Genomic DNA, 22322 nt, shown 5'->3' with positions numbered 1-22322 from the left:
AGAAGACATGAAAGATGACTCTGAACTTGAAACTTGAGTGACTGGGAAAAGAATGGCAGTTCCAAGATGTGAACGCAGGAATGAGAGTGAGTCTGATTTGGGACATATTATGTTTTGGAGGCTGCTGGAGCATCCATGGAACTATGTCCAAAAGTTGGAAATCTAAGTCTGCAGATGGGGAAGAGGATCTGAGTTGGAGATTTGGTTTGCGGAGCCTTTAGCATTAAGGTAATATTTGAAAGCTCTGGGACAATGAAGTCCTCTGGGAGGGAGGCAGCCTGAATTGAAGGGAATTGATGTGGATCTTCACCATTCAAGGATGACTTACAGTTAAAAGACGCTGCTAACATGGGGCACTGTAGCATACCCTGAACTAAGAATTATTTTGTATTATATTTGTCTTTATACTCACTTAAAAATCAAGAATCCCATCTAAAACCTGTAGGTACCTTTTCTGAAACTCCTGCCCTTCCTCCACCAGGTCAGAAATGAGATGGGAGGAAAACTTTTAAGACGTAGGATGGGGGCGAGTGAAAGATCATTCTATCTGTAGACTTAGGTCTTTTGTAAAAATTTTACTGGTGAGTATACATTAGAGTAGAGCATTTTGTTCCACAAATTGTTAACCTTTAAAATATATAATTGCTGCTAAAAATAGAGTGCTGTTACACTTAAGGAAAGTGAGTACCACATTTTGAAGATGAGATCTTGTGCCATAAATGCAGCTGAACTAAATATAAACTTTAGTTCACAAATTAATGCTGTCAAAGGAATGAATAAAGTAGAAAATAACTTAACCAATGACATAATTTCATTCAAATTATATAGTGTGATCAAATATGATTATCCAGAATTTTATATTTTTCTTTGTACAAAGGGTATGTATTCTGGGTGTTTTTTTAAAAAGGAAACATTTAAAATTCCACAGTTGACACTTTCTATCAATCTTTAGTGGGCTAGGATTTTTTTTTTTTCAGTAACCCCTTAAATTTCTTTAAACTGTGTACTTAAAACAGCAGAGAAACTGGATTGTTTTTGTATATAAGGCTGCTTCCACCTGAAATGCAATCATAAGTATTTGGGGGGATTTCTCTTGTGTATGATATTTTTAGAGGTAATAATGCAAAATCTTATTTTATAAACTCTTGAACTATGTATTTGACATGTAAAATATGTACAGGATTGATATCAACCAGCTCTTAGAAAGTTAGCCTATGAATATTATTGTATAATTTTCTTTGGTCAGAAACATTTGGACTAAGTAGTGCCACCTGGGTCAGGATTTTCTTCAGTGCCATTTAGCAAGCAACCGTCTTTAGCCTATGCAACTATCAACATTCCAAGATCTTCTATTTGTATAATACAACAGAATACTTTACAGTTGTCACACTTTAAATTCATGTGGGATTTCTCTGGAACCCAGTCTAGCAAAATTAGAGGAAAGGCCCTAAGGAAATTTCTCATAAGAGAAAAACCAACATTTTCAGTCTGAACAGTTGAACCTGCTACAGATAATGTCTACTATCTCCACCCTCCAAAGTTTGTAGCATTGGGACAGTCATTTGCTTTTTGTGTGGTAGTTGGGTAAAATGAGGCAGCTACATTTTTCAATACTGTGTGCCTCACAAATAAAAAACAGAAAGAGAACTAGTTGTTTTAAATTAAGACTTGCAGGTGTGAGGTAGAAACTGTCCTTCATGTTTTATAAACAGGTGACTTTTTTCAACCAAAACTAAAAAAAAAGATGCTGCTAACAAGCAGGATGGCTTGTGTTGCTGTTCCATGTGATCTGAGAACAGGGAGGAGGATGGTCTGGCTCTCAGAGCCTCCCGGCCCTTCTCTGGGATTGGAAGCTGCCTGTTCCCTGCTCAGTGTTGAACTCCACCAGAGCAAAGGGGCTGCTGCCGCACGAGGCCAGCAAAGTCCTAGAACTTGTCCTCAGCATCCCCCAGAGGAATAACCACTAAAAGCAATCATTTTTCCTCACAAAGGTTATGCCATTACTAAGAACTGTATTCCCTTGACTATTCAGGTTTTCCATTCTTTCAAATTTTATATTCCTCAAGAGCCAGCAACCCATTTTAGGCACTCATCTCAGAGTACAGTACAGAACACCATAAGGACACACTATAAATAGTGATTAGATGGTATTATTCTTTTTAATTAGCACTTTTAAGAGGCAAAAGGAAATAGTATGGGCTGTCCTGACTTAAATTAGCCTTAGCTAGCACTCGTTTTTATGTATTCCATTTTGGCCTTAGAAACAAGCCAATTGTTTTCTTGTCATCTCAATATGGTAATAAATGTTCATAGTTAAGATATTTTTGTCTCCTATATTCCTATGTTTGTTTTATTTATTAGTTTGCTTTCTTTAAAGAACATCCTCCCTTTCTGCACCCCACCCCCACCCCCGCTTCATCCTTGGATTCATAATCTCATTTTCTTAGGAGACTATTTCTTACAATCAGAGAAGCTTAGGTGAAGTAAACATTTTAGAAAATCTTTCAGATATACAGTATGACCTTAAAAGCACAGGGTAAGCTGCTTTTCTTCCATTACTTGGCCTAAATGTGCCTGGAGGAAAACTGGGCACTGATAAGAATGGAGTGGATCTAAATTGACCCAGAAAATTAGAATATGATTCATGGATCATTTAAAAAGTCACCCTAGGCCTTCCCCCTCTCCTGGTTTATCTCAAGGCAAAATTCATTTCAGTTCCACAGCATTTATTTTTATGTTTGAGACTAAGAATTTTTCGCATATTGGTACTGGCTATGTTCCTGAAGAGAAAATTCCAGGCTACAGCAAATTCTAGCTTGCCTCTAGCTTTCTACAAAAAAATGTTTTTCTTCTTCTATGTTCGTGCTCAAGGCACATGTCTTCCTAAGAAAGGCAAGGATGCACAGCCTCTGTTTATTCAATATTTGTTGTGCTCAAACCAGACATAAGTGCTTCAAATGTGTTTTCTCATTAACTCCAACAGGCCTATGAGATAGGTACCACAGTTATCAATATTTATTAAAATAATTCATTAATTAATAAAGCTCTGTTTTACGGTTGTAGGAACTAACGCTCTGGAAGGGGCTGTTTCTTGCCAAAGCTCAGGCAGTGACTTAGAGGTCGGTTAGACAGGGCTAAGTAAATATCACAGAACATTTATGCACATACACTTTTCTACACATTGATATTAATTTATTTATGTTTAGGTTCAGAGTTCTGTATTTTCTCTGCATGATTTTTTTTTTTAATTCAGTTTTATTGAAATACATTCACACATCATACAATCATCCATGATATGCAATCCACTGTCCACAGTATGATAACATAGTTATGTGTTCATCACCACAATCTATCTCTGAACATTTTCCTTACATCAGAAAGAACCAGAACAAGAATAAAAAATAAAAGTGAAAAAAAAAACACCCAAATCATCCCCCCATCCCACCCCATTTGTCCTTTAGTTTTTATCCCCATTCCTCCACTCATCCATACACTAGATAAAGGGGGTGTGATCCACAAGGTCTTCAAAATCACACTGTCACCCCTTGTAATCTACATTATTATATAATTGTCTTCAGGAGTCCAGGCTGCTGGGTTGGAGTTTGGTAGTGTCAGGTATTTACTTCTAGCTATTCCAATACATTAAAGCCTAAGAGGTGTTATCTATATAGTGCATAAGAATGTCCACAGAGTGACCTCTCGACTCCATTTGGAATCTCTCAGCCACTGAAACCATTTTGTCTCATTTTGCATCCCCCTTTTGGTCAAGAAGATACTCTCAGTCCCACGATGCCGGGTCTACATTCATCCCCGGGAGTCATACTCTGCGTTGCCAGGGAGATTTACACCCCTGGGAGTTGGGTCCCACGTAGCGGGGAGGGCAGCGAGTTCACCTGTCGAGATGGCTCAGTTAGAGAGAGAGAGGGCCACATCTGAGCAACAAAGAGGTACTCAGGGGGAGACTCTTAGGCACCATTACATACAACTTTAGACTCTCCTTTGTGGTAATGAGCTTCATAAGGGCAAGGTCCCATGCTCAAGGGCTCAGCACATCAAACCACCAGTCTCAATGTTTGTGACAACATATGCTAGGGGATCAGCATCTCAAAGTTTAGAGATAGGCCTTACAATTCAGGGATAGAGTTAACTGCTGTAAGAGCTTACAATCTAGGTACTATTACAATTATTGTGTCCACGTTAGGCTATGTTCTAAGATTCAATTCTGAGTTTACACATTGTAGTTAGTCCATATTGGTGAGGCATCATTGGTCTCACCATGTTTTCTCCAACACTTTTACTCCTATATATATATTTTCCTACAATTTTATAGACTTATATTCACATACCATACATTTATCCACAGTGTACAATCAGTTGTTCATGGTATCATCATAAAGTTGTACATTTATCACTACAATCAGCATTTGAACATATTGATTACTACAAGAAAAATTGTTGTTTTTTTTTTTTTTTTTTTTAGCAATAAGAAAAAATGTTAAAAAGAAAAATAACATGTCATACAATACAATATACTACTAAGGACAGCAAATAACACCACTACCAAGAATCCCATATTACTCCCCTATATCCCTTTCTCATATACATTTAGCAATGGCATATTGCCTTTGTTACATTTAATGGAGGTATATTACAATGTTACTGTTGACCATAGACTCCAGTTTGCTTTGATTATGTTTTTTCCTGAATACCATCCCTTTTTCAAATTTCTACATGGTTGACATTCATTTGCTTTCCCACATGCAAAAACATTTTTATATTTGTATATTTAGTAACAGTCATTGGCCACTCCAGTTTTTGCCACGTTATACAGTCCCAGTCTTTATCATCTATTGTTACCTCTGGTGTCATACATTCTCCTATCCCACCTCTTTCAGCTTTACTCACAGACATCTTTGTTCAGTGTACTTACAATACCGTGCTACCATCACACAGCATTATGCTATCTATTTCTGGATCTATGCGATCAATCCTAAACATTCTGTAGTCCTTCAGCATCAAATGGCTGATCTCTGCCCTCTTTCTATCTCCTGGTCGCCTGTTTGTCAGCTTTTAACTCCCAAAGTTTGTTCATTAATATCTGTTCATATTAGTGAGACCATACAGAATCTGTCCTTTTGTTTCTGGCTAACTTCACTCAACATAATGTCCTCAAGGTTCAGCCACATTATTACATGATCCATGTCTTTGTTCTGTCTTACAGCTGCATAATATTCCATCATGTGTATATACCACAGTTTGTTTATCCACTCGTCCTTTGATGGACATTTGGGCTGTTTCCATCTCTTGGCAATTGTGAATAATGCTGCAATAAACATTGGTCTACAAATGTCTGTCTGTGTCTTAAGTTTCAGTTCCTCTGAGTATATACCCAGCAATGGAATAGCTGGGTCATATGGCAAATCTATATTTAGCTTCCTGAGGAACCTCCATACTGTCTTCCAGAGTGGTTGCACCATTCTACATTCCCACCAACAATGAATAAGTGTGCCTCTTTCTCCACATCCTCTCCAGCACTTGTCATTTTCTGTTTTTTGGATAATGGCCATTCTGGTAGGTGTGAGATGATATCTCATTGTGGTTTTGATTTGCATTTCCTTAATAGCCAGTGAAGTTGAGCATTTTTTCATATGCTTTTGAGCCATTTGTATTTCCTCTTCAGAAAAATGTCTGTTCATGTCTTTTGCCCATTTTTTAATTGGATTGTTTGTCTTTCTGTTATTGAGATGCAGGATTGCTTTATATATTCGGGATATTAAACCCTTATCTGATATGTGGTTTCCAAATATCATCTCCCATTGTGTAGGTTGCCTTTTGACTTTTCTGGCAAAATCCTTTGATGTACAAAAGTGTTTAATTTTGAGGAGATCCCATTTGTCTATTTGTTCTTTGGTTGCTCGTGCCTTGGGTGTGAGGTCTAAGAAACCACCTCCTTTCACAAGATCTCTAAGATACTGTCCTACATTTTCTTCTAAGAGTTTTATGGTCTTGGTGCTAATGTTTAGGTCTTTGATCCACTTTGAGTTAATTTTGGAATAAGGTGTGAGATGGACATCCTCTTTCATTCTTTTGGAAATGGATATCCAGTTCTCCAAACACCATTTATTGAACAGGCTGCTCTTTCCCAGTTGCTTTGGCTTCACTGCCTTATCAAAGATCAGTTGTCCATAGATGTGAGGGTCTACTTCTGAACACTCAATTCGATTCCATTGATCAGTATATCTGTCCTTATGCCAGTACCATGCTGTTTTGAGCACTGTAGCTTTGTAATATGCTTCAAAGTCAGGTAGTGTGAGACCTCCCACTTCATTCCTCTTTCTCAAGACATTTTTGGCTATTCGGGGCACCTTACCCTTCCAAATAAATTTAGTTATTGGTTTTTCTATTTCTTTAAAGTAAGTTGTTGGGATTTGAATTGGTATTGCATTGAATCTGTAAATCAGTTTAGGTAAAATTGCCATCTTAACTATATTTAGTCTTCCAATCCATGAACATGGTATGTTCTTCCATTTTTTCAGGTCTTGTTCAATTTCTTTTAGCAGTTTCTTATAGTTTTCGATGTAAAGGTCTTTTGTGTCCTTGGTTAAGTTTATTCCTAAATACTTGATTCTTTTGGTTGCTATTGTAAATGGGATTTTTTTCTTGATTTCCTCCTCTTGTTGCACATTACTTGTGTATAGGAACACTACAGATTTTTGCGTGTTGATCTTGTAGCCTGCTACTTTGCTGTATTCATTGACTAGTTGTAGTAGCTTTGCTGTAGATTTTTCCGGATTTCCTACATATAGAATCATGTCATCTGCAAATAGTGAAAGTTTTACTTCTTCCTCTCCAATTTGGATGCCTTTTATTTCTTTTTCTTGCCTAATTGCTCTAGCTAGAACTTCCAGCACAATGTTGAATAGCAATGGTGATAGTGGGCATCCCTGTCTTGTTCCTGTTCTTAGAGGAAAAGCTTTCAGTCTCTCCCCATTGAGTGTGATGTTAGCTGTGGGTTTTTCATATATTGCCTTTATCATGTTGAAAAAGTTCCCTTCTATTCCTATCCTTTGAAGTGTTTTCATCAGGAAAGGATGTTGAATTTTGTCAAATGCCTTTTCTGCATCAATCGAGATGATCATGTGGTTCTTCTGCTTTGATTTATTGATGTGGTGTATTACATTAATTGATTTTCTTGTGTTGAACCAGCCTTGCATACCTGGAATAAATCCCACCTGGTCGTGGTGTATAATTCTTTTAATGTGCTGCTGGATTCGATTTGCGAGTATTTTGTTGAGGATTTTTGCATCTATATTCATTAAAGAAATTGGTCTATAATTTTCTTTTTTTGTAGTATCTTTGCCTGGTTTTGGTATTAGGGTGATGACGGCTTCATAGAAAGAGTTAGGTAGCTTTCCCTCTTCTTCAATTTTTTTGAAGAGATTGAGCAGGGTTGGTACTAATTCGTTCTTGAATGCTTGGTAGAATTCACATGTGAAACCATCTGGTCCTGGGCTTTTCCTTTTTGGGAGCTTTTTGATGACTGACTCAATCTCTTTACTTGTGATTGGTTTGTTGAGGTCATCTATTTCTTCTTGAGTTAATGTTGGTTGTTTATGCTTTTCTAGGAAGTTGTCCATTTCATCTAAGTTGTCTAGTTTATTAGCATATAGTTGCTCATAGTATCTTCTCATTATCTCCTTAATTTCTGCAGGGTCGGTAGTTATATTTCCTTTACCATTTCTGATTGCATTTATTTGCATCTGCTCTCTCTTTTTTTTTGTTAGCCTAGCCAGTGGTCCATCGATTTTATTGATTTTCTCAAAGAACCAACTTCTGGTTTTGTTGATTCTCTCTATTGTTTTCCTGTTCTCAATTGCATTTATTTCTGCTCTAAGCTTTGTTATTTCTTCCCTTCTGCTTGCTTTGGGTTTAGTTTGCTGTTCTTTCTCTAATTCCTCCAGGTGAGCAGTTAACTCTTCAATTTTTGCTCTCTCTTCTCTTTTAATATAGGCATTTAGGGCAATAAATTTCCCTCTCAGCACTGCCTTTGCTGCATCCCATAAGTTTTGATAAGTTGTGTTTTCATTGTCATTTGCCTCGAGGTATTTACTAATTTCTCTTGTAATTTCTTCCTTTACCCACTGGTTTTCTAAGAGGGTGTTGTTTAGCCTCCATATGTTTGTGAATTTTATGACCTTCTGCCTTTTATTTATTTCCAACTTCATTCCATTGTGGTCTGAGAAAGTGTTTTGTATAATATCAATATTTTTAAATTTGTTGAGACTTGCTTTGTGACCTAACATGTGGTCTATCCTAGAAAATGTTCCATGAGCACTTGAGAAAAAAGTGTATCCTGCTGTTGTTGGGTGTAGTGTTCTATAAATGTCTGTCAAGTCTAGTTCATTTATCATACAATTCAACATCTCTGTTTCTTTAGTGATCCTCTGTCTAGATGTTCTATCCATTGATGAGAGTGGTGTATTGAAGTCTCCAACTATTATTGTAGAGGTATCTATTTCTCCTTTCAGTGATCGCAGTGTTTGCCTCATGAATTTTGGGGCATTCTGGTTTGGTGCATAAATATTTATGACTGTTATGTTTTCTTGATGAATTGACCCTTTTATTAATATATAGTGTCCTTCTTTGTCTCTTTTAATTGTTTCACTTTTGAAGTCTAACTTGTCTGATATTAATATAGCTACTCCTGCTTTTTTCTGGTTGTTGTTTGCATGAAATATCTTTTTCCAACCTTTCACTTTCAGTCTATGTTTGTCCTTGTGTCTAAAGTGAGTTTCTTGTAGACAGCATATAGATGGGTCCTGTTTTTTAATCCATTCTGCCAGTCTGTGTCTTTTTATTGGGGAGTTTAATCCATTTACATTTAGTGTTATTACTGTAAGGGCAGTACTTTCTACTACCATTTTGTTTTTTGGAATTTATATGTCATATCTTATTTTTTCCTCTCTTTTTACCTTTCCTGATAATCTTCATTTCTGCACTCTTCTCCAACTCTCTCTCTCCTGTCTTTTCCTATCAGCCTGTAGCACTCCCTTTAGTATTTCTTGTAGTGCTGGTCTCTTATTCACAAACTCTGTCAGTGTCTGTTTGTCTGAAAATGTTTTAATCTCTCCCTCATTTTTGAAGGAAAGTTTTGCTGGATATAGAATTCTTGGTTGGCAGTTTTTCTCTTTCAGTATCTTAAATATATCATGCCACTGTCTTCTTGCCTCCATGGTTTCTGCAGAGAAATCTGTACATAGTCTTATTGACTTTCCCTTGTATGTGATGGATTGCTTTTCTCTTGCTGCTTTCAGAATCCTCTCTTTGTCTTTGACATTGGACAATCTGACCAGTAAGTGTCTTGGAGTAGGTCTATTGGGATCTATTCTATTTGGGGTACGTTGTACTTCTTGAATCTCTAATTTTCTGTCTTTTATAAGAGTTGGGAAATTTTCAGTGAATATATCTTCTATTACTCTTTCTGCCCCTTTTCCCTTCTCTTCTCCTTCTGGGATACCCATAACACGTATATTTGTGCGTTTCATGTTGTCACTCAGCTCCCTAAGACCCTGCTCATATTTTTCCATTTTTTTCACCAGCTGTTCTTTTGTGTGTATGAATTCGAATGACCTGTCTTCCAGTTCACTGATCCTTTCTTCTGCCTGTTCAAATCTACTGTTGTGTCCCTCCATTGTGTTTTTCATCTCCTCCATTGTGGCCTTCATTCCCATGAGTTCTGCCATTTGTTTTTTTAAGTTTATGAATTCTTCTTTATGGTCAGCCAGTGTCTTCTTTATATCCTTCAGCTCTTTTGCTATATCTTCCTTCATTTCATCAAATTTATTTAGCATTAGTTGCCTCCACTCCTGTGTCTCAGCTGAGCTATTAGTTTGTTCCTTTGGCTGGTCCATGTTTTCGTGTTTCCTGGTATGGCTTGTTATCTTAAGTTGTCTAGGCATCTGATTCTCTTGATTAGTTTATTTTGGAGCTTGTTTTCTGTCTTTTACCTAGTGGTTTTCTTGTTGGTTGGCTTTGTTCTCTGGCCTCTGTTATTCAGTTCAACTTATTCTAGACCTCTAACTTAGGTTCTATTTAGTTGATCACAATTTTTCCCCTCTTGTTTTTTCTGTTTCTTGCTCTGCCTCTATGTAACCTTTTTGTGAGTGGGTCTCCTTGGATATGGTCGACCCTAGTCAGATTTTCCCAGTCTAGTGAGGCCTAGGTCTCATTGGGAGGGTATGGAGTTTTCCTGAGAATGAGACCCTCCTATGAGGCCTTTAGAATTGGTGCTTTTCCTCTCCTGTCCAGCAGGTGGCGCTGGCCAGCCCGCAGCTCCCCCACCAGTGTAAGGAGGTATGGAGCCTTTAGTTCTCCTGGTGACTCTGAGCCTGTCAGGGGCGTGGCTGACTGAAGCTGGAATCTGAATTCCAGCCCCTGGGGTCTGAATTCCCAGAAGGAGGACTGCCAGTTGAGCTGGGCCTCCCTCCACTCTCCCAATCCTCAGACCTCCAGTTGTCTCTCAGGGACACTATTCCCTTCTCCTCTCTCCTCTTTGGGGCGTCTCAAGGTAGATTCCTTGGTCAGCCTGAGTTACCAATTAAAGATGGGGCTGGAGGCCTTCAGTAGTGAACACGGAATTCAAAGACACTGTGGGTACTCTGTCTCCCCTTAAGCCCAGCCTAGTCCCTCAACCTGGGCTTTCCGATAGAAAATAACCACATATATTACTTTTAGATAAAAAAAAAAAAGTAGAAAAGAAATCAAGAAAAAGAAAAAAGGGAAAAAAAAAAGAGTCTCTTTTAAATGTCTTTCCCCAGCCTGGAAGTTTTGTCAGTGTCAGAATAGAGCATTTAAAGATACGCTTTGGGCTATTGTCTGATAATTACTCTCCAACCGCTTCAGTTCCACCCCTGCCAGGGGCTATTGAAATGCAAAGAGATAAGGGATCAGTGAGAAGCCAGAAGGGACAAAATGTAAGGGAAAAAAAAAATGGCTTTTTTGGAGTCTGGGAATGGGTGCCCGCTTTTACGTGCCCCCACTTCTTGGAGCCCAGCCCTTCTTTAGCACCCCAGCTCCCAAAGTTAGTTAATTAATTTGTTAATTAATTCTGCAGTTGAGGCTGGGTTGAGCCTCCCTTCTTGCCCTCAGCAGATTGCTGTTTTTTGGTTCTTCCCCCCCCCCCCCCCCCTTTCAGGAAGCCGGCAGCAAGACTGTCTGTGAGGTCTGGGTGGGGAGGGGCGCCAGACCCCTGGTCCGGGGAACTTACAAAGTTCGCTGCGATCTCAGCTTTTCCTCCAATTCCAAACTTGAGTCCAATGTGTGACTGGTTACTGGAGACCCCGAAAACGCTGTTTCATATAGTTCTTGGGTAACTGCCAGCTGCTCTAGGGGAGAGACGAAATTCAGCTGCTGCTTCTTTTACATGAGGATCGAGGTCTCTCTGCATGATTTTTTTAAAGATTTTTTTAATTGAGGAATAATTTACATGCAATAAAATGTATAGATCTTAGGTATACAATTTGATAAGTTTTGACGGTTGCATTGAATTCCCTTTTTAATGTTACAGAGTCAGTAAATCAATTGCATTTAATTGTATTACCTATTTATTGAAAAGCACCTATCCCTAGACGTTGGAAATACAAACTTCATCAGGAACTGATGGATAGTGAGTAATGTCACAATTTGTTAACTGTGACATTTTCTTTGTTTACTCATATTACTGGCAATGTATTAACCTTTGAAATGAATTTTTTTTTAGATTCACCTGGTATTTCTGTGTCTGACTCAAAAACAAATTTCGTGAATATGCTATATAATGCAGCTTACTTCCAGGAGCAGCTGTCAGTGAAATTGTGATTACATAGGAGTTTCTCTCCAGGACTGACCCTAGAGAAAGTTATGAAATGGTCTGTGTGTTTGCCCTGCCCCTTTATGAGGCATCTACCCAGTATAGCTGGCCTCACTCTCCATATTACTCCTGGCCTCCTTTAAGGAAAGAAAAACTGAGGACATGTAATGGTCCTCCTCAGGCATTTGAAGGACCTTCTAGTGGAAGTGATCTTAATTACTATTTTATGGACCTAAAGAGCTGGCTGGCTGGCTGGCCTTCATTCATTCATTCATTCATTCACAGTTCAACAAAACCCTACAATGACTAACTCTGTGCCAGGTATTATGTTAGGTGGTAAGTATTTAGCATTGAACAAAACCAACTGTATATACACTTGTAGAGCTTATATTCTAGAAGGAAAGAGGGGTATTAACCAGATACTGTCATTGTAATTCCTTTTCTGAGTTGTCAGGAAGAAAGAGAGGTTTGGAGAGAGCATTCTAGGTCCTAAAGCGGGAAGAAGTTCAGCAAGTTGAAGGAAAAGGAAGAAAAGCAGTATGGCTGGAGTGTTGAGAGGGAGGCGTGAGTGGTGCAAGACGAAACAGGTGGATGGGGGGTGTTTAAATGATGTAAGGAAGTTAAGAAAAAATGAAAGGACAGATTTGAACCAGCTGGTGAAACTTAAGTTGTGATGGATTTCTGTTCAATACAGGGGAGAAAAATGTGTTTTAACAGGAAGAATGGAAGGGCATAGTGTGTTTCTTGTCACTAAAAGTGTGTAAGTAAAGATTGAATAGATATTTTTCTAGTAGCTGGTAGAGGATACACAATCACAGATAACAGGTTGGACACCAGGTGGTCGTTGGAAGGTCTCTGCCAAACCTAAGATTCTAGATAAGGAGGCAGGAAAACTAACTAGCAATTGGAGGAATCTGGGTGTCAGACAATGAGGACCTGTGAGACTGGAGGGACTGGACTGGCTAAATGTGGGAGTTGATCACTGGTGATATTTTGGTAATTGATAGTAGAGCTTGAAAGACAGAGGGAAGTCAAAGGTGATTGCATCGCTTTGAAATTGTGCACTGACTGAAATGAGAAAGGGAAACCAAATTATTGGATGAGTTTTGGTAAAACCTTACTGAACTGCTGATGCTTCTGGGGAAATTAGGAAAAGAATAGAGTGTTAAACAAGCTCAGAGGTATAAACTTGGGACTTGTCAGTAGTATTGGTGCTGTGATAGTGGAGAAATCCTTTGAAGGGCAGAGCCTTAGGAGGACACTTAAAGTTTGGGAGCAAAAGGAGAAAGGGTAAGCCAGTGATGAAGATGGAGATGAGGTGATTCAATGTTGTCTTGTAAAAGATGCCTTTAGTGGGTAGGAAATTGGTTTGCCAGTGTTTCTCAGACTGACTGTAACAGAAGTACCTAAGAAGTTTATTTTGGTCAAAGATAATGGTGCTTAGATCCCACTCCTGTAGATTCTGATTGAGGAGGTCTGGGGTGGGAAATGTATAAGGCAAACTTTGATGAAAATGTATAAAGCAAACTTTATAGCTTTTGGAGGGGACTACAGGAGACTATCTTTATTATACCCTGGTGGTGAAGGATTTCTTAAGTCAGAAAAACAAAGACCACAAGGAAAAATGGAAAAGTCTACATCAAAATTTTAAGACTTCTGCTTGATAAAAGACACCAGGAACAAAATTAAAAAGAAAAACCACCATCTGTAAGAACACATCCGCAATTTGTTAACCAAACAAAGGGTTGGGGTTCAGAATAAATGAATAACTCCTACAAATCAATTAGCGAAAGACCAAAAGCCTATAAAAAATGGGGTGGACAAAGGATTCCAAATAGGCAAATCATAGAAGGGGTATCCTAATGGCCAATAAACAGAAGAAAAGATGTTCAAGCTCTTAAGTTAGCAGGGGTATGCAAATTAAAATCACACCTCAGTGAGACACCATCATATCCTTCAGAACGGCAAAAATTGATGTCTGACAATACAAACTATTGGCTAGGATGTGGAACAAATAGAACTCATACAATGCTGTTGGGAACACTCATTTGGGAAAGCAAATTTCGTGATATGTAGAAAAAACAAAGAGGCACATATGATGACCCAGCAGTTCCACTCCTGGGTAGGTAGTCTAGGGATAAAATTGCACTTGTACAAGAGACATGTAAAAGGGTGTTCATTACAGTCTTGTTTGTAATACCAAAAAATCGGAAACAAATGTCTAATAATAGGAGAATGGAAGAACAAAGGATATTGATACAGCAGGATACAATACAGCATTTTAAGTGAATGAATTTGTTATAGATGTCAACATTTACAAATCTCAAAACGAAAATTGTTTAACCAAAGAAACCGGTTGCAGGAAGGTATACGTGGTATGATATCTATCATTTGTATAAATTTTTAAAACATGCTAAACAGTACTATATGTTGTTTGTGGATAAGGTACATAGTTAGTACAAAATATAAAAATATGGGCAGGAAGTAAATACCAAACCAGTGATTGCTTCTTGGGAGGGAGAGATGAAAATAGGAGCAGGGAGAGGTACCCAGGAGTTCCAAGAGTATCTGTAATGTTTTATTTCTTAAAAGGGAAAAACAAAAGACCTGAAGCAAAGATAGCAAAAAGTTAAGATTTGTTGGTAGTACACCAGTGTTCATTATATTATTATTTATATTTTTCTGTTTCTTGAAATATTTCATAGAACAAATTTGGGGAAAATCCAGATTATTCTGATATATAGCCAGGTTTGAGAACCATGGCCTAGAGTCAGTGCTTTTCAAATTTTATGTGCATACCAGTCCCCCTGAGGATCTTGTTGAAATGCTGATTCTGTTTCAGTAAGTTAGGGGTAGGTCTGGATTCTGCATTTCCAACAGGCTCTGGTCCAAGGACTACACTGAGTAGCAAGAGTCAAGATGACCTCACTGTTCTCTAGGATTCTTGCCTCCGAAGGGACTGTCCAGAAGTACCCTCTCCTGACAGCATGCCCTGCTTCAGGGTCTGGGTACAGTTGGGGACAGATCTTGTGAATCCCAGTGGGAAACCATGAGAACCTGGGGAGACAGACTTTGAAGGGATTTCCCCAGAGAAGTAAAACCTGCAGGTGCTCAAAGGAGGTGTGCAGCAACATATGTTGTCTGCTGATTTTTTATTTCTTTTTACCTTAAGTGAGTTTCTATTTAAAGCTTTGTAGTCATGCATGTATACAGCTCTCCTGTGGAGGGATATTTCCCAGACCAAATTATACTCTGAGCTAGAAAACCATCATATCTTCACCTTGTAGAAAAAGAGGAACTGAAGTCACTGAAAAGCAGGGAAGGGAAAAGAGCAGATGGGCAGAAATTACACTTTGCAGGAATCATTTTTGTAGGTGGCATTTCTCTGGTTTCTGGATGGTGGGTCTTGAGCTGAGAAGAGTGTGACAAATCTCCCAGGCTTCCGCTCTAGGCACCTACGCCCAAAGTTTCCATATGCTACTTGTGCCAGGGTGAAAAGAGGTTGTTTTACAGCTTACCAGGTTTGCTGTGTACAGGTGTGCCTTGCTTGCATAATATTTATGTTCCTGCGGGAAGTCCTATCTAATTTATATTTTCTTTCCCACTGCTCTGTAATCTCTATGAGAGCAGGAATCGTTTATCTCAGGTTTAGCACCAAGCATGGTACCTGGCACCTTGTAAGTGCTTAGCAACTATATGTTGAATGAGTACAAGAATCTAGACTCAATTTCAATGTTTTTAATTAAACTTTTTATTTTGAGGTAATCATAGATTCATATGTAGTTGTAAGAAATGACACAGAGAGATCCCACATACTCCTTACCATTTCCCTCAATGGTAACATCATTCATAACTATAGTACCATATCACAATCAGAAAATTGACATTGATACAATCTATTGATTTTGTTAAAATTTCCCCAGTTTTACATTTACTAATTTGTGTGTGTATATGTTGTTCTATGCACTTTTATCACATTTAGATTCATTTATCCACCACCACAGACAATATACAGAATAGTTTCATCATCACAGAATCCTTCTAATGTCCTTTAAAACTGTGCCCATTTCCCTGCTCCCTCTATAGCATTGTCATTTCAAGAATGTCATATCAATAGAATCATATGGTGTGTATGTAACCTTTTGAAATTGGCTGTTTTCATTCAGTGTTATTGAGACTCGTCCAAGTTGTTGCGCATATCACTAGTTCCTTTTGCCGAGTAGTATTCCATGGTATGGATGTACCATAGTTTATTTAACCCTTCACCCTTTGAAGGACATCTGGGTTGTTTTCATTTGTTAGCTACTATGAATAAAGCTGCTATGGATATTTGTGTATAGCCTTTTATGTGTGCATGCATTTTCATTTCTCTGGAATAAATGCCCAAAAGTGCCGTTTCTGGGTCATATGGTAATTGCATGCTTAGTTTTATAAGAAACGGCCAAACAGTTTTCCAAAGAGACGGTACTGTTTGATGTTCCCACCCTCAATGTAAAAGTGATCCAATTTCTCTGCATCCTTAACAGCACTTGGTATTGTTGCTATTTTTTATTTTAGAGAGAAGATTTTTAAAGCACTTGGTAGAGTTTTTATTGAAAGGAACCCTACAATGTACTTAATTAATAGTGAATCAGATAAGTTCCAGGGACACATGGCTTTGTCAGAAATTTAGTGAAAACACAAATACTCTAGGAGGAATGCATTCTACAGTATTAGAAAAAAGAGAATTAGAATGAGAAAAGATAGCCAAATAACAGTAAAATAACATCAAATGTTCCTGAAAATATGTCTGAGAGTGTATAATGTCAGAGGGAGGGGAGGAACCAATCCATGTTCAAGAAGAGCAGAAGAGAACATTTGTTCAAGAATCACTTATTCAACAAAAATTTATTGAGTGCCCTAGTATGAACCAAATACTCTTTTTTTTTTTTTTTTTCCACTCCTCCCTGCAATGTTCATTTAAAACCAGATACTCTTAAGACACATTGGGCTTGGTGATGAACAAGACAGAATAACTAGCATTTATTTAGTGGCCACAGTCTGCCAGGTGTTGTGCTAAGCACCTTATGATTTCTTTTAATCTTCCCAGTAACCCATGGAGACAGATATTTTAACCCCATTTTACAGATGAGGAAACAGGCTCAGAGAGGATAGCTAACTTGCCTGAGGTAACAGAGCTAATATGTGGTGGAGATGAAATTCAAATCCAAATCTGTCTGACCACTTTATAGCTGGTGGATCTTGCTAAGGGATGGTAAACTCATGGTAAACACATCATACTCACTCTACCCCCAGAAACACAATAGGAGTACAAGGAGATATCGGGGGAGTACAAGAATCAAGGGATTTTGATTTCCTGGGCCCCTTTCACTCCAGAAATCTTCCTGCCTACTCCCTGATGTTTTTAATGCCTTCAAAAGGGAACAGAATCCTTCCAATTCATCATTAGAAGTAAAAGTCTTATGGTATAATTGTACCTCTGCTTGACTCTTCTTTAGAAGGGGAGATAACTGGTCCCTTATGGGCAATAAGCTATTCTAGTACTTGTTAGGAGACCCTGGGATCCCCCCACGCCTAGATCTGTAGTCTGGCACATTTTTTACCTCCTCTGTCCCTCAATAGGGGTATTCCTTCCATCTCTCTTTACTCTGCTTATCAGGGGCTGAGGCATTGTCCTTGAGCTCCTGGCACTGAACTCGCCCAGACTTTTGAAAAACTGCTCTTTGCTTCTCACAAAAGCTCTCTGCTCATCCAGGAAGAGTCCCCATTCTCTCTGTTGACTCTGGCCCTTCCACCAGGGCTAGAAAGGTATGTGTGTGTGGCATCATGGAAAAAGCAATAATTGAGGCCCGGATTATTGGTATTCTGAAGGCCAGTTACTAATCTCTGGGTCAGCTGAGTGAGAATCTGTTTAACTGAGTTTGGCTTTCCCTTGGAGGCTACCTGACTCTCTTTTTTTTTCTGTATTCAGTCTCAACAACTCTTGGCTCTTCGGAGGGGTTGTCCTGATTTCAGGAAACCTTATAATGGCAGTTGGTCTAGCCTTTGTATGGAGCTGGGAATCTTTGCTGTCATCCCAGGCCATATTTAGAGATTTAACTTGGAGGTCCTCAACTCTTTTCATGCTTACAAAGCATGATCAGCATCCTCATGCATTAATTTCCTAAAACAGAAGGGTTTATATTTAGAGCCTGGACCATGTTGCATGTGGGGAACTTGAAGCTCTCTCGTTCTTTTTTTGCCACTTGTTCTGGTGATACGTTCTAGCCAGGTTTCAAATGTCTCTTCTGTCATGGCAACAGGGGACTCAAATATTTTCTAGGTGAGTTGCACAGCTAGGTCAGCACTTTTAGGGAGGAGGAAGAGTATTGTTACCCTCAACCCTGCCCTAGAAAGCTGCTTGGTCCCAGATCTACCTTTCAGCTGCAGAAAAAAAAAGTCATTTTATTTAAAACTTGAAAAAATTGGTAATCATTTATACCAAACTCTCTTTCCCAGGTCTCTCTCTAACACCTGAGAGGAATTCATAATGATAATTAGAGCAATAATAATAGCTAACATTTACTGAGTATTTATCATGCTTAGAATGCTTAGAATTTTATTTGCTTTTTCTTATTTTTTCTTTATTACTCTGGGAAATAGGTGATATTATCAACCACATTTTATAGATAAGGGAACTAATGCCCAGAGAGGTTGGGAACCCAGGTCTGTGACTACAGCACATGCTCTTAAGGACTTACTTGTACCTTCTCCTATTCATAGAAAACTTATGACCTTATCCTTCTTTATAAAAATGCTACAGAACAGTTAACAGCTTTCCCAGGGAAAACTTCCAAAGTCATATGGAAGAACAGTATTTTTCAGACTGTTGTCTGTGGACCACCTGCATCAGAATTCCCCCAGCTACTTTTAAAAATTGCAGACATATAGAATCATGACCTCTTAGGAACAGGTCCAGGGAATTTGCATTTTTAGAAAATGCCCCACGGGAGACTGATGGACTATAAATTCTGAGAAAGACCCCTATAAAGTATTTTCATTAGTACACTAATCACAGTTTATTGGTGGCCCTGAAACCAACAATAGGGATTTGTGAAGATACAGAGCAGGAATTGGCAAACTTTTCCTATAAAGGGCCAGATAGTAAACAGTTTGGGCTCTGTCGGCTGCGTGGGTCTCTGTTGGAACTATTTGACTCTGCCATTATAGCACAAAAAGCGGCCGTAGACAATCTATAACAAATGGGCAGGGCCATGTTCCAAGAAAATTTTGTTTTCAAAAACAGGCAGTGGACCAGATTGGGCCATAGTTTACCAATCCTTGATATAAAATCATCCTGGCCCACCAGCCCTCGGACTATCCTTTGTGGAAGTTATTCTTACACTATTTTGGTAGTTGCCTATTGTAATAGATAAACCCTGAGTTCTTAGTGACTTAAAACAATAAAAGCTATTTCTTATGCATACATATCACTGTCCAATGAGATTATTCCTAGCTGGGCAGACTTCTACCTGGTCATTTAGGGACCAAGCCTCCTTCATATTGTGGCTTCATCACTTTTGGTCCTTGCAGTCCTCTCCTTTCAGCCAGTGGATAAGGAAAGATGGCAGGTATTATTCAGGAGGAATTGTATGGGCTAGGTCTGGAAGAGGTACCCATAATTTCCAATCACATTCATTGGCCAGAACTCATTGTTTCAGGTCCAGAAGCAGTGGTTTTCGAAGCCTATGAAAGCCTCAGTCTCTGGGCTCTGTTCCCTTGTATCTTTGCTTGAAATCCATCCAGTTCTTGCCTGGGCTCATCTCTTCCTTGTAAAAAAAACCTTGCTGAGGTTAGCTAATGGGAGCCAGCACACGTCATCACTCAGATTCTTTCTGGTCACTTTCCCTAGAGCTGCAGGCTCAGAAAGCACATGGTCCAACTTCCAAATTACTGCAGGTATAAGTTTAACTAAATGTTTTGCTACGCATAGCATAGAGCTCCATCTTTCTAGCCTCTGAGATCAATTTCCTCACTGACTGCTGCCTGCCTGCTAAGTTGGTGCCACATATTTTAGGTTGTTGCTATGGTAGCACCCTTCTTCAAAATGCCAAATTCTGTTCAGGTAACAGCTGCTTTAACAGGTAAACCCAAATTTTATGTGATTAACATAGAATCACATTATTTCTGGCTTGCATCATATTCTAATGCAGATGTTCTTGGTGATATGGCCTTCTACTGGCTTATTCAGTGACCCAGGTTTTTTCCATCTTGAAGCTTTCCCTTCCTGCAGCTTCTTGCTGTCCTCTCCATCCAGCTGGCCACGGGAAAGGAGAGCAAGTGCCTCGTATGGAATGTGCTTGGAAGCGGTACACATCACTTCTGCCTGTATTCTCTTGTCCAAACTCAATCACGTGGTCACACTTACTGCAATAAGGGCTAGGAAATGTAGTCTAGCTGCAAGCCCAATAGGAAAAGAGAACAGGTTTGGGAGAGCAGAAAGCAGTTTCTGTCTGCCTCATAGACCAACACTGTCTGGACTGATGATCTAAAACACTAGTGGCTCATCAGAGAAGATGTCAACAAGCAGCCTTCCTTGGTACTTAGAAGGGGTGCTATCAGGCATTAGCTAATAAGATCCAAAAGATGTGCAAATGCCTTCATTAATGCAACAAACATTTACTACAAGTCTACTCCATGCCAGGCAGTGGACCTGACACTGGGGACCTGGAATAGAATAAAGCTCTTCTTGGAGCTCTCGGTGAGCCCCTCCAGTTGAAATCCTGTGTGGTGCCTAGAGGCCAGAGAACCTAGGAAGGGAGGCATTTTTTATACAGCTCCTGAAATCTAAGAAATATGTCCTATATAGGGCAGGCTGGCTCCCACCATTAGCAGGTGCTCTGTCTGCAGTGTTTTGGATGAACATGTAATTAGAGGGGGAAGAAAGGGCATTCTCTCTATATCTGCCTTAGTTGTTTTCAAAGGACATTGTTTTCCCTCTTTGGGGCTTCTAAGGGTGGTGGCTGCTCAGGGCTTAGGGTTGTCATCTTTTTTGTGTTTGTTTTTGACTGTTAGCAAAAGTAGGAAGCTGCAGGAAGGTAGCCAGCTGGACACCCTTTCTGTATGGCACTGTGGCTTGGATCTCATCGATGGTACGAAGGGCAGCACAAGGAGACACCCAGAGCCCAGCATCCTCGCTCTTTCCATGTTAGAAGCTGCTGCTGATGTTGATTGTATAGAATAGTGCTAAAACTGAGCAGATAGGTTGAGATCTGGGTAGACACAACGGGGGAAGGCTGTGTGGAGTGTTCAGTCAACAGCCATGGAGCATCCATCTTGGGCCAGACTCTCCTCTCATTGGAACCCACTGTCTCTTGGTAACTTAGGGCCAAAGGGGAAGGATTAAAGTTGATATATATGGCAGTGTTCTCCTGGAGGGTTTTGAAGGTGGGCTAAGAGAGTGGGCAGAGAGGACATAATTAACACAGACCAGAATGGGCCATGGAGGGAAATTTTTAAATCTCTTTCAGAGATTTTTCATTGGAAAATCATGTCAACTACAAGCAGGAATGTAGCCTAGATAACATTTGGAGCACCGTTTGTTGCACATTTTCAGCTAAGAAGAGAGGAATACAAAAGGTTAAATTTTTCATATAAGATTAATTCAGCCATCTCTGTGAAATGGTGGAAGCAGAATACCATTAGACTCTCTAATCTCATTTCTCTCATGCTGTCTTTCTTGGAGCCTATCAAATAGTGTCCTGGCAGAGAGTCAGTTCTGTGGATGCTAAACATCAGAGTCAGTCTCTTTCTGAATGTGCCAAGAGGGCTGTAATTTAGAACATGTAGCCTACCTTTTGTGGAAGGATGAAAAGGTACTAAATGCACCTTTCTTTGCATGTTAGATCCCAAATATTTTGGCTATATTTAACATGTAATTCCTGTGTAATTTTATCTCCTATGTTTGATTAGTTGTTTGCATGACTTTTATTAGATCAAAACTTAAACTTGTTAAACTGTATTTCATATCTCTGGTGGTTTTGCGAGTACTGCTTGGGGTCCTAAATATACTAACTAGCTAATAAGCTATGTATTTTTGAGTATGTAACTATGCTTTTAAGATGCAAATGCAGTAACAATTTTGCCCTTGTTCTAATCGCTCTTCAGAATGCATGTTATTTTTCTTATCTGATTTAAGCCTTTGTTGGGGGAAGAGGAAGTAGAAAATATTAGCTGCTGCTATGTAAAAATCTAAATATACTTGGAAGTAAATTTTAGGATTTTTTTTAGTCCTGATCTTTTTTCATATTGTAACATAAAAATCTTAAATTAAGGGGTGAGAGGAACCAGGATTTTGAATTTTTTCTCCTCCTTAAAATGTAATATTAAATAATGTTGATTATTTTAGTGTTGAATATTTGGGACAGAGGCTCCCTTAAATGAAAGATGATTGCAAGATCTGGTTCAGCAGCTTTGTCCCTTGCCTCAAGTTTAC

General features: G+C 39.0%; 1 protein-coding gene across 6 annotated transcripts in view; it reads left to right on the top strand.

The window, feature by feature from the left end:
* GARNL3 (GTPase activating Rap/RanGAP domain like 3) overlaps positions 1-22322 on the top strand; it is a 221779-nt gene that overhangs the window by 43204 nt on the left and 156253 nt on the right. The window contains exon 1 of one of the 6 annotated variants that reach the window (XM_037797336.1): positions 21566-21702. The exons of the other annotated variants lie outside the window; for them this stretch is intronic. Within the exon in view, the coding sequence (XP_037653264.1) occupies positions 21695-21702 (8 nt within the window). The 5' untranslated portion in view covers positions 21566-21694. Of the gene's footprint in view, positions 1-21565; positions 21703-22322 lie in introns of those variants that run through there. 6 annotated transcript variants of the gene reach the window in all.

The sequence above is a fragment of the Choloepus didactylus genome, chromosome 10 (genome assembly GCF_015220235.1).
Source record: "Choloepus didactylus isolate mChoDid1 chromosome 10, mChoDid1.pri, whole genome shotgun sequence".
NCBI lineage: Eukaryota > Metazoa > Chordata > Mammalia > Pilosa > Megalonychidae > Choloepus > Choloepus didactylus.
Note: the sequence above shows the minus strand (reverse complement) of the source record. Positions and strands in the feature narration are given on the sequence as shown.